Here is a 13,247-nt window from a genome sequence, read left to right as displayed (position 1 = left end):
ATCAGCAAACACTGAAGTATCACTGTTTTCCTTCCCTTTTGAATATTATTGAGGAATGATTTTTGTATCAGATTTTTGAGAGCTGAGTTATTTATAGGCTGATTCAACATGGAGGACTTCCAGCATCTTTCTCAAGGAGACAGACTTCTATTTTGTTCTGTCATTACAGATCTCTTGATGTAAAGTCCTCATAGGAATGTTTTTTTTTTCCTATTTGCTGGGAGAATTATGTCTCTTTCTTCATCATTTCAGCTTCAAGATGTCCTCTGAAGGCTATGGCTCACTGATATGTCACTGATATAGTACTGACTGGAGTTCTGCAGGAGATGTGTATGACTAAGCAGCGGCCTAGACTAGTGGGGTGATAACTATTCCCCTATAATCTTCTCACAGCAAATGTGGTATTGGAACCTGGAGATTTTAGTGGCAACAAATTTCAAATATATAAAAAGTATTACTCTACAACAATGATCACTGAATGACAAACTAGGGCAAAATATGTCAAACTGCTAAAGAAAAACATTTTTTTTTCAAATAAAAGCAGAAAATGTCTGAGCTACTGCATAGTCATAGTAATATGTTATGTAAACCTAGAAGTGTTGAGAAAGGCATGAGATTTGTGGTCTGTCCTGACCACTAACAGGCATTCTTCAAATGACTTTGGTGAAACAAGGTAGAATGGGTTCAAAAATGAGTGGAGACACAGAGGAAATTGCTGAAGAATGTATGGTCAATGACTGCTTCTATTGGGAAGGTGAACTATTCCAAAAACAGAGCTTTAGAGAGTGTCCCAGATACTTCTGTATTTCTGCACACTTTATGCATCTTTAATTATATTTTGTAAACTTCATGTTTTCACAACAACGCTTTAATCTTAATATATTTCCTATGCTAGTTCTGCTCAATGATCTGCATGCACTCTGAGAAATACTAGGAGTGAAAATTAGTCTCCTTCCAACTGACTTGATGAATACATAAATATTACCTATGAGAAATACACTTCATAATTTCATTCTAGTTACTTTTATGCTTCAGCAGCACAATTTAGTGTATAAATTCCAGGTGTGAAGATTCCACACAGAATACAAATAATAGTTCTACAGGAATCCTATATAAAACTGTAAGCTCTTCCAAAGTAGTGGACTAGCACAGTACATACTGCATAGCAGTTATGCAGTACAAGCTTTGATGCTGGTGACTTTGATCTTTTCCCCTTGGCATCTCCGCACCCCAGCCTGGCACTCTGTCATAGTTTTCCCAACAGCATCATCACCGATCTGGACACAGATAGTGATCCCTTGGTCAACACACTCACTGGCTTGTTTGCATGTGCATTTTGTTTGAATTACTGAAATAAAAGAAGAAAGAAATATCAAACTGTAAGAACATATCTGCGTTGTTTTAAATTGTGAAACAGAGAACATTATATGCCCTCATTAAAAAAAAAAAAACAGCAGGTCTACCATTATGACATATTCATTGTAAAATTTGGATTTTTAAATATTAATGTACTATTTTTGATACAAAACAGCTGTAAGACTTTCCAGTGAGGACATTTTCACAACTTCTCAGTTTACAATGCTTGTTTTCAACTCTTCATTTTTATAGTGGTTGCAATGATGCCGGTTTTATAATGGAACAGACAACCACAAACACTATATTTTAAATTCAGTAAATCCTGCATATGTGAGATAATGTTTTATAAGGATTGGGTGCCAACATGCTGAAAAAAAAACATGCACATCATAGCAAGTTAAATGAGAGATGTGGAAATTTAATGGAAAACATCTCTTCTGGATCCTTTACTTTCATCAATGCCTTGCATAACTGCATAGGTTCATAGGTATATTCTAAGCTAGTGACCACAAGAGCCTTTATAAGCTTAGCCATGCAACTCAACCCAATTGTGTCTTTGGCATTTATTAGGAAGGGGTATGCTAGCTATAAAGTTTCTAGACGCTATGTTGGAAGGGGGTATGTTAGTTTGAGCATTACTGTCTGCCTCTGTCTATCAGTAACATGGAGACCAGAACCAGGGTGAATTTCTGATTTCCTATCCATTGATCAAGGTTACACTTAAATAGGGTTAAGGGTGGACTCACCTTCACATGGATGTTTACCAGAGCATGGGGATCCTCTGAGACACATATCTGTCTCATCAACATGTCATATTTATGTCACAAGCAATATTTAAATCATTGGATCTAGTGGTTCTGATGTTGTTCATGTTGAGGATGTGCAAAAGGTCCATCAGAGCTGGAACCAAGGATGTCTTGCATGCCAGGCAGAGACTGCCTCTCAGTAACCTGCAGGAAACTGAGTATAGAGAATGTGTTTATACCCTGGATTCTCCTGGGAAGGAACTTTTGTGGGAGTTCCAAATATTGCATATGTCTGGTCAGGTACATGTCGAAGAGGGCATTATACTCAATGATGGGTCTGATAAGGCTGAATAAAGTGGCACTATGACTTCCTTGGACCTGGATGCCATGCCCTGACTTATAAGTTTGGTGACAATGAATTTGTTTGTTTGTGTCTTTCGGCTTTTCCCGGTTAGGGGTCGCCACAGCGGAACTCCGGTCCGCTAATGATTAGCAGTTGATTTTTATGGACCGGCTTGCCAGGCTTGATGCACAACCTTCAACGAAGGTACGCCCATTCACGCATTTCTCCACGCAAAAGGTGACAATTAATTATTTTCTTATTATTTTAAGCTCTTTCAGATGTATTCACAGATGTGGTCTGCCATGCATACCAGACATAAAATGGATTACATTTAATATGCACTACTGCCATTCCTGCAATTCAAGAAAACACATATGTGCATGGCAGTATGTGAGCTGTGCACTGCTTTATGGAATGTACAGAATAATGATCATGCTCAGTGCATTATTCATTCCTATAGGGCCCAACTGCTTAACTACTGATTAAAAATGCATTTGATAAAGGGAAAGGACATAGGCATACAGCACAACAGCTTGTGTGCCCAGTACCAATGAATCACAATCAGCATGTGTGTGTGTGTGTGTGTGTGTGTGTGTGTGTGTGTGTGTGTGTGTGTGTGTGTGTGGGGAGGGGGGTGAGTATTAAACCATCACAGGCAGATGTGTAAAGACAATTCCAGTGTGTGTGTGTGTGTGTGTGTGTGTGTGTGTGTGTGTGTGTGTGTGTGTGTGTGCCTATGCGTGTCCTTGTGCATGATGCTTTGTGCACGACACATACTTAAATATAAGTGAAGGGTGTACAGCAGCAATGACTGTGCGTACTTAACAGATATATTTACACGTAGATGAACAACTCATAGCATGACCAAGATGTGCAGCCTGCTAATTAAAGTGCAAGTGGAAGTTTGTAAACTGCAGAGGGGATGGCCAGAGTGTCATGCATTTCAAGCACTGCTTACTGCAAGAACTGAGGTGTAAGACAAAGGAATTAGGTTGAAGGATGGAGAACCCTATTCAACATAGAGCTAGACTGCACATTTGTGCAAAACAGTAGGGGTTAACAGCCATGCAGTACAGAGACACACACATACATCCACACACTCTCACAATGTTTGCCTTTGCAGATGTATGGGGCCAGCACTATTCCACTGGTGCAAACAAATGAGCCATGCATTCACACAAGTTTAATTTTTCATGCAGTTCATTACCCATTCATATGTAATAGGCATCATTTCTATTTCATCATGGGTTTGCTCTCTGTAGATCACACCATTGCTAGCCAAAGTTTCAATGTTTTTTTTGGCCATTTTTACACAGAGATAAAGCAAATATATAGCAAATATGATTCATCAGCATTAGAAGAATGATACTTTAAATATCTTTTTTATGTTTCCAAATAATCTGCAAGCCAGTATATACTACACACACACACACACACACACACACACACACACACACATATATATATATATATATATATATATATATATATATATATATATAAAACAAATAAAATAAAACCTTCCAAAGGCATCTGTAAAGTAAATAAAACCAGGTATAACACAAGAACTCAAGTTGTTTCACTGGCTAGAGTTTCCAAACCACCTCAGACTTACCCAACTCCTCATTATCCATTCCATTCTCAATAAGCCCTCCTCCTATCCAAGTCTCTCCTCACTAGTCTCACTCTGTGCCCCTTCCCAATCTCTTAGGAGCTCTGATCAATGCCTGCTGCAAATGTACAAAGCAAACAAATCTGCTGGACAGAACTTATACAGCTACTCTCCAGCCATCCTCTGGAACAAGTTTCCCTTGCCTTTAAGAAGCATACCCCAGACCCACACATTCAAGATCTCTCTCAAACATTACTTAACCCACCTCACTATAAGCCCCTGTAACCTCCCCCCTTGAACCTTGTATAAATCTGGTTCACTACACACCTCCCTCACCCTCCCTTTTTCATCCCTTTCCCCCTTTCTTCTCTCTTCCTCTCACCTTACTCCAGCCACCCCCCACCTGCCTTAATACCTCCTCTCTCCAACCTCCTCCTGTCAGTAAGCTAATAATTGTTCCTGTCTCTCTACAGGCTACCCAGCTATCCATATTTCGACCCACATTATGGTAACTATATATCATAACATCTCACATAATCTCTTAACACTAACTCCTCCTACCACCCTCCCCAAAACCCTTATAGCTTGTCCTATCACCTACTGCTACCCATCTAGAATGTGATAATCTTATAACATTATCTCTTGCTTTGAGTGCATGTTCACTTTCATAAGAATCTCACTAGGTTTATTTGTGATTCACTCTTGCTTGCCTCCACTATTGTAAATGCATCTGACAATCGATTCTCATTGTACTGCATATTTACTGAGCTTTGTAATCATCTATTTTTTGTACACTGGAGCTTTTCTCCCCACGCCTCCACTGAAAAAGGGCTCTGTCCCAGTCGGACTATCCTGGTCAACAAATAAATAAATAAATAAGAAAGAATGCAGCAAGTAGAACTTGTGATTGAGTACACGTTTGTTCTTTATTTAAGAACTTCATCAGAATAAATAAACTGCAGTAGTGTAAGAAAACAAACAAAAATAATCTTGTCCAGTCAAACTCACAGTTCAACCCCTTTACACATGATGGAAGTGTCATTTTCAAAGTTCTATTGCCGATAAATATGCATGAGGTGGGCGTAACTTAAACAGAAAATAGAGTACAGAGCCAAGCTCGAACAACATTCTCAATGCAATCTGTAAACTTAACTGAAAATAAGAAATCAAACATTTGTAATAATATGTAATAAAGTAAAAGTACAATTACTTCCCCAAGTATACAGAAGTAGTAATCACTTCCGCCCTAGCAATGCATAAAATCAGACTTGGTTACAAGTTAACAATAAAGTCAGCCCTTTAAGGCATAAAATTAAAATCACTCAGACTGTCATTACTGCCATCTGAGTACACATTTTAAATTAGAAGCATCATTCAACTCTGGGGAGAACTCCGCACCCAAATGCAGCTGCCATCTGAGTTCTTTCACTTCCGGTAGAGCTGAGTAGTCCCCAAAAACAAGTCAACTTTCTCCAAAACAATAAAACGGAATTTAACAAAGTCACAGCAAGCTGCAGAGTGTCTAGTTACAGCATTGTGACTGTTTTTGCCTCTAAGTGCAGCGCAGTGCTCCTTAATGTGGTCGGAAAGTTTTTGACTAGTCTTTCCAACATAATAAAAAAAAAACTGCAAGTCTTACAATTCCTGCATAAACAATGTTACAAGAATTACAGTCAAAGTGATGGGAAAAACTAACAGTGAAATTAATACGTTCAAATGTAAAGGAAGGTCCTGTACAGATATATTGATAATAGATACATTTGCTGCATTTGAACATCCCAGGTGGGTCAGAAACATTGCAAACATTTCCTATTAAAAACTGTGCATCTCTGTTCTCAAGAGAGCTCCTTAAAGTTCGTGTCCTTTTGTATGAAAACATAGGCTGTATACCCAGCAATTCAGACATAGTAGGAGAGCTTGCAACAATATTACAATTGCTAGAAGCAATGTTTCTAATAGCTTGCATCTCTGCAAATTGGAACTGGAAAGCTTAACATTCTGTCTGCATTTAGAGTGTTGCTTTGTTGCTTAGGTTGGAAACCATACTTCAGGATAGGTTGAAATGAAACATGTCTGGCATTAGAAACTTCTTCTGTTACTTTTAAAATCAAATCTCTGGGGTAGTGTTTTTGCAAAAAAAGTTCACAAAGAAAGTTGGACTCTTTCTTAAACTGCAGATTGTCACTAACCAACCTGGAAAGTCTAATGAACTGGCCTTTTAATACATTATATTTCATGTAGAAAGGGTGCTGGCTAGTAAATTCCAAGAAATTATTAAGGTAGGTATCCTTAAGATAAATGTTAGAAGTCAGACACTTGTTGTTGAAATCAATTGAGATGGAAGTGTCCAAAAAAAACACTTTGCTTCCACATCCTGATTTTACAAAAGACAGGAAAGAAATACTGTTTTCCATGGCTTATATAAACAGGTCCAACTGCATAACTATGCCAGTCCATGCAAAAAAAGATATCATCAATATATCTACGATACAGTCTTGTGAAATTATATCCAGGGAGGTGCACCAATGTTTCTCTTTCCCAAGTGGCTAACACCAAGTTAGCATATGTGGGGGCCATTTTTGACCCCACAGCCACTCCCTTACTCTGCTGGAAAGTCTGTCCATTGAAATGGAAAAAGTCGTTCTGTAAAACTGTGTCTATCAAAGCATTCAAAGTCATATTTTTATAAGAATGGAATTTAGCATACATATTTAGACATGTACAGTTTAACGTATTCCTTTCCCTCTTCAGGAGGGATATTAGTTTACCCACAGACAATGTCCAGTGTAACAAAAATACATTTTGAAATATCTAACTGTGCTAGAAATAACTCATTTAGGAACCCCCATGAGTCCCTAATGTAAAACGGAGTCTCTTGTACAATCGGATTAAGTATAAAATCTAAATATTCTGAAATCATCTCCTTTTTAATATAAAATCGAGTGACGTACATATATATATATATATATATATATATATATATATATATATATATATATATATATGTTTACGATCAAAATGCTGAATCTCACAAAATCTATTCAATTGCTCAAAGTGACATTTTGCATTTGGTAATGTAACTTTTACAGAATGTCAGAAATCATCACCTCGACATCCACATTTGAATTTATTTGAAATGTCAGGAGGTGACTCAGAGCTTCAGACAGTTGTGCTGAAGCCGGCACAGGAATTGTCCATCTACAGCACATGTTTTTACAGTTTTGCACCCCCCCCACACCCACTACATATTATATATACCAACTCCAAGATTGCACTACAGTGAGGAAAAGGGTAAATTTCCCAATCCCCACTATAGTGCCATCTGTTATCAGAATGTCGATCCCATATTAGCGAATAAACAATACCATTCACTAATGTATTTTTGAACATTTCCAGAGCGGCATTACAGAAACTGGAAAACATGCATTTGACCATCCCAGTTTTGTGTAAGCGCCATTCAGCATTTTGATAGTAAAGCATATATATATATATATATATATATATATATATATATATATATATATATATATATACAGTATATAAATTTCCAAAAACAAACCAAATAAAATACTTTGTATTCAACACTGCATAGATGTCTTAGTCTGTGGTTTCTTTATGTTTTCACTAAAAGATACCGTGTCCCTTTAGTGCATTACTAGCTGTGAGGAATAAAACCCATTAGTAGATGGCTACAACTAGGCTAAGATGCCATGTTAAATGACAGCCTTGTTACTCCTTATAACGCCCTATGAACTACATTAGCATTACTACTCACATGGATGTAGATCGCACGGAAATATTCAGTGCACCACAGGCACAGTTTTTGCTCAGTTCATATTCAAATTCATTTTAGTGCTTATTTCTTAAGAACTTTACACAACTACATGTAGTCTATAAAATGAAAAATCAAATTACGATTTGGTTAAAATAATATGTTATTCTGTAGATATAACCCATATAACAAATAATTAAGCTAGCATATATCAATAAGTTAACATGTCTGAGTATAAACAAGTAAACTATTAAATTTGTTAATGTGTGTAGGACTATTCCACAGGGGTCATATTCAAATTCTACTAAAAGTCATAAAAACACCTATAAGATTAAGCAAACAACAGGATTTTTACAAGGACACAGAATGTAACTGCAAGATTGATAATTCCATATCCAAATCAATGCCACATTTTTTAAAATTTGCTAGTGGAAATAGTTTGCTGAGAGATGTAGCACATAACTGAATCAGCTCTGGCATGTGTGTGTGTGTGTGTGTGTGTGTGTGTGTGTGTGTGTGTGTGTGTGTGCGCGCGTGTGTGTGTGTGTGTGTGTGTGTGTGTGTGTGTGTGTGTGTGCATGTTTGTGTGTGAGATTGCCCATTTACACTAGCATTCCATCTCATTTTCCATATTAGAACTGCATCTCTCCAAACTGATTGAAATTGATTCAGACACAATGTCAGAAAATGATTGCACTTCAAGTAATCAGAAACTGTAGCAAGGAATGTTCACATATTTATTGGTTACCCTGTTATATATTTTCACACAAATGTCAATTTTAATATTAGCTGCTTAGAGCTAAAATAATGCAGATATCATTGTGAATAATTAGCCAATAAATCAACAAATTAAAAATCCATCAAAATTAATACTTGGCAAATTGAAACTGGAATAAAATGCTTTTGAAAAAAGCTGAAGAGCTAGGCATATTTAAAAGTAAAATATTAAGATGAATTTATGTCTATACAAGCACAATAACATGGGACAGTAACAACATCTCTGTGTACTAGTCAATAAGAATATAATATATGATCTTAGACTGACTCTCCCTATTTGGGAATTTGGTAATCTCCAAACAGCCCACAACCATGTTATTCTCAGATACCTGCAAAAGGGTGATTAACACTGGCTGTCTCAGGTCATATCTTTTGCAAGATGGTGTATAATGAAAAGGCTACCTGCCATAGATACAGCAGTTTCATTCTTTAAATGCACATTTCTAGCTTCAGTTTTCTGCATTGCTCCATTAAAAAATTACAGAACATGACACCATTTTTTCTTTCATAACTGAAATGAATGTACCCATAACTTCTAAGAACAGACCTGAGAAACTTGTATGAAACACCAAATGGCTCCTACTACAGCTTTAATCTCACAACACTTTAATTTAATTCCTTTTTATTTACATATAGCTGAAATATTTTATATATCTTTTATTAACACTCACATACCCAGTTCTTGTTGTACAGAAACTGCATCCCTTTTGTCATATTCTGTAAATAATGCACAACATTCTTATTCAGTTCTTCTTTTAACATATCCCTTTTGTCATATTACAAATATCAAATCATTCATTAAGATTAGTCATCCTGTGAATTTTCAGTTGAACTTTTAGCATGTGATATGCTTTTCTTACTCTCTCACATTCACAAAATATGGCCTGTTGTTTACTCTGTCTTGATGCAGTTTGCCAAAATTATACATTATTGTAATAATTTATACTTCATCAGACACTTTATTGATGCCCTTAAATGATACTTCTTCCTAAAGAAGTTTTACATTTTCTCCGCATTTCTAGTATATTCACAGTAAATGCCCTGGCTGACAAATTTTGCTCAATTTAACCACTACTCCACACCCCAATTCCCCCTATCTTGAATCTTTTAAAAATGCTGCTCCTCCCATTATCACTTTTTACCACTTCCTGGAAGCTATTACTAAAACTAAAAATAAAAGCTCAATGGACCTACATAATACATAGCAGGTTGCATTGTTGCGAGCACAAAGTACATTATGACTAAACCTTTCCTTATCTTTTTGATCTCAGCCTCTCCCTACGGTAGGAGCTTAAGCCCTGAAAAATACTGGCTGTGGTATCTCTGCATAAGGATGCTATTATAACTCACCTGGAAATTACTGATTACTGGGCTAAATAGTATTGTCTATAAAATCATGATATAGGCCATAGTCAAGCTCAATAGGAGTGAAAATAGTAACTTAAAAAACACTGGATTGTAGTCAGCATGGTACAGTGAAGGGTAAATCTTGCTTGCTTAATTTAGCTGACTTTCTTGTAGGTAAATGACAGCATTGATGGGGATCAGTTTGTTCATAGGAGATTACTAGGCTAATGAAGCAAAAGCCCTTACAAGCCTAGCCATTATAAGCCAATTTTACCCAATAAATGGCCCCTGGGGCAAGAAGATGGCATGGATTTGTGCCTACGTCTTGAGTATCTTAAAGACTGCCCCGTCCATATGAGCACTTTTCTCAACCTTGTTAAGACATTCAGTGCAATTCCTCATGTAGGCATTGTTGATAAATGTACCAGCTTAAATAATAGTCTTCATATTACTTGTTCGAAAAACAGTTTCAAACAACTCATTTTATAGTCTCATCAGAAAGGTATATACCTCACTAAAATACACTAATTTCCTAGTAAGTAAGAATAGATAAGCTAAACTTTACTTCCCTATATGATGACTTGTGTTCCACATTTTACTTATAATCTTAATTTCTTCTAATACCTTCTTCCATTCGCATATTATTTTTTATCCAAACTCTAATCATATCAAACTCATCTCATTCTCAGAAAAATAACTATCTACAATATTAACTGTGCCTTAAAAACCATTACACTTTTTACTCATCTTTAGACTAAATTTGTTCAACATACTTTCCTATTATTTCACAGCTTCACATATCTTTTTTTCAGCTATAACTATCAAATCATCAACAAATGCCATGTATACAGGAATTTTCTTCTACCTAATTTTACCTGCACCTCCTTGTATAACTGACTTACTTTTCTAAATTGCAACCATTACCATAGCAAATAATATTCCATTCTGAGGACAGCCTTGAGTAACTTCTCCTTTAGTCTGTACATACATGATTTTGAATGTTCCAGTATGTTTGCACCTTAAAACTGATTGGCTATGCATTCATTCATTCATTTTGTGTTAGAACTCATGAACTTAGCTGTTATTTTCTGTATCCATGGTTAATAACAGAGTCCAGTCATAATTTTATATATAATCTGTCATTGTTCAACCAGCTCACTTACCTCGTTATCAATGGTAAAACATGCAAGTAAGCAATTAAACACATGGATAAGCTAGCACACTTCTAATTTTATGGTAAATAGGCCTTTGCCACCCTGGCTCACAATCTACTAATACATTGTCTGACTACGGTTTCTCTACTAAAATACCTTCATGATTCTCAAATTACTTAACAAAATAGATAATTTACTTTTGCAATTTCTAATTACTCCTTTGAAACTGGTATACTAACTTGTGCAGTTCTGCAAGGCTCTGCTCTAGGACCTTTATATTTTTATTATACATAAGCAGTCTACCTTGGGATTTTCCTGTGATAAATGTCATGATATATGCAGATAACATTGTTTTAACAAGTATCCACAATTTAACCATTGTTACACAAAACAATTTCTACATAGTCTGCTAGTAGATATGTTTTTGGCACATCTAGACAAGTAACTAGAATCACAAATCCATGTCTCACTGACTCCGTAAGTTCAAAGCTTTCCCAGAACTGAAGGGCTAAATGGTAACTGGTTGCAGACAGAGCTGGGTACCTTCTTGATACCTTGTCTACCTCTAGCCAATGTATTGTCAATTCATAGCACAACTTACTCTCTTCATAATGATAACAATAACCTAACTTTAAATATGTCTTAAATCACTCTAGCAACTTGTAAAAGTTTCTTTCACAGACTTGCACTGGCAACCTAGAACATGCTCCCTTATAGAAACAATGGAACTTGTCAGCATGAATGGAGCCCAACAACATGCTTCTCTTCAAAAGCAACTAAAATATTACCTATCTCAAGAATATGAATGCAATTATTTTAGGGGTACTAATTATCTCTCCTGTATCACTCACTTTTATCATCTTTAATTTGTTTAATACTGCTAATTTTATAGAGCTATAATAGCTTGACAATGAAGATACATGTACTGAAAACAACAGGTGTCCTTTATTTAAAACATTATGTACAATATTATTTACAAAATTACATATTTACATATTTATACAGTGTACAATTTTCCATTTCTTACTTTCCTTTATTATTTGAATTACTGTCATTATTGTCCTTATTAGATTCCCACCCTTTTTTCCAATCTCTATTTACCATTAAGCACAATTTCATTTATGCTTTCATTCCAAATAATCCACACAACATGAAATTGTCTTTTATGTATTTTACTAACACATTCCTTAGTTTTATGCTTATAGTATCCATAAACAATCATATCCATATTTATATTATTCACCTGTTTTATACATTCAAAAAACTTTTATTCACACAGCTTTTCCCACAATTTTATAACCATTATACACTGTAAGAAAATATGTTCTGTAGCTTCTATTTTGCCACAATATATGCAAAATCTTTCACTTATTTTTAAATGGCATATTTTACTGGTAATTTATTAATCACTAATCTAAAAATATTGACATTCCATTTATTTATTTTTTCATACTTTTATAGCTTTAACTTTTTCATTTACTAAAATCAGCACAAAAATTAATAATATTGTATCATGATATTTTTATACCATACTTTCCTCATTTTCAATCAATTTTTTATTTTCTGAAAAAATATTTTTCTTGATAATATCTATTTTTTTTCAATTATACATCCTTTCCTTCTTTTGATTTTTTTAACATATCCCAATACCATACTTTAAAGACTTAGTACTAACTTCTTATTTCTGTCATTTATCTATCAATGAAGCAACATATACAATCACGTTTATTAATCCTAAACCTCTGTCTTCCTTAGCCATACATAAGACTCCTCTATTCACTGGATTCAGTCTTGGACCCCATAAAAAAGAAAAAAAAAATAGCTTTTTTCATAGGTTCACATGTGTTTACTAGGCTAATGACCACAAGGGTAGTTTTAAGCCTAGCCATGGATCCCAAATCTCTGACAAGTTTTGGTACCCTTGATAAGTGTAAGTAGGCATTTGGAAGATGAAACATTTACAAGTAGGGGGCTGGGAGATGAACCATTTACAGATTGCCTGTGTCCACTGTAGTATTTATTTTTCATAAATTATTGGCAACATATGGATACTTGCTAAATACACTACATTTCCCAGTACAAATTAATTAATCAAGTGAACTTTTTTTATTAAAAGATAACTTGTATATTTTCCAAAAAC

The 13,247-nt window shown here is 35.3% G+C and overlaps 1 protein-coding gene across 1 annotated transcript in view; it reads right to left on the bottom strand.

Moving 5' to 3' along the window:
• Positions 1–783: 783 nt before the first annotated feature.
• C7 (complement C7) overlaps positions 784–13,247 on the bottom strand; it is a 708,293-nt gene continuing 695,829 nt past the window's right edge. Inside the window, exon 18 of the mRNA XM_044069786.1 lies at positions 784–1,348. Coding sequence (XP_043925721.1) covers positions 1,170–1,348 — 179 coding nt within the window. The 3' untranslated portion in view covers positions 784–1,169. The remainder of the gene's footprint in view (positions 1,349–13,247) is intronic.

This window comes from Protopterus annectens, chromosome 1.part0 (assembly GCF_019279795.1).
Source record: "Protopterus annectens isolate FY-2018-M chromosome 1.part0, PAN1.0, whole genome shotgun sequence".
In the NCBI taxonomy this organism is placed as follows: domain Eukaryota; kingdom Metazoa; phylum Chordata; order Ceratodontiformes; family Protopteridae; genus Protopterus; species Protopterus annectens.
The sequence above is the reverse complement of the archived record's forward strand: the minus strand, read 5'-3'. Positions and strand labels throughout refer to the sequence as shown.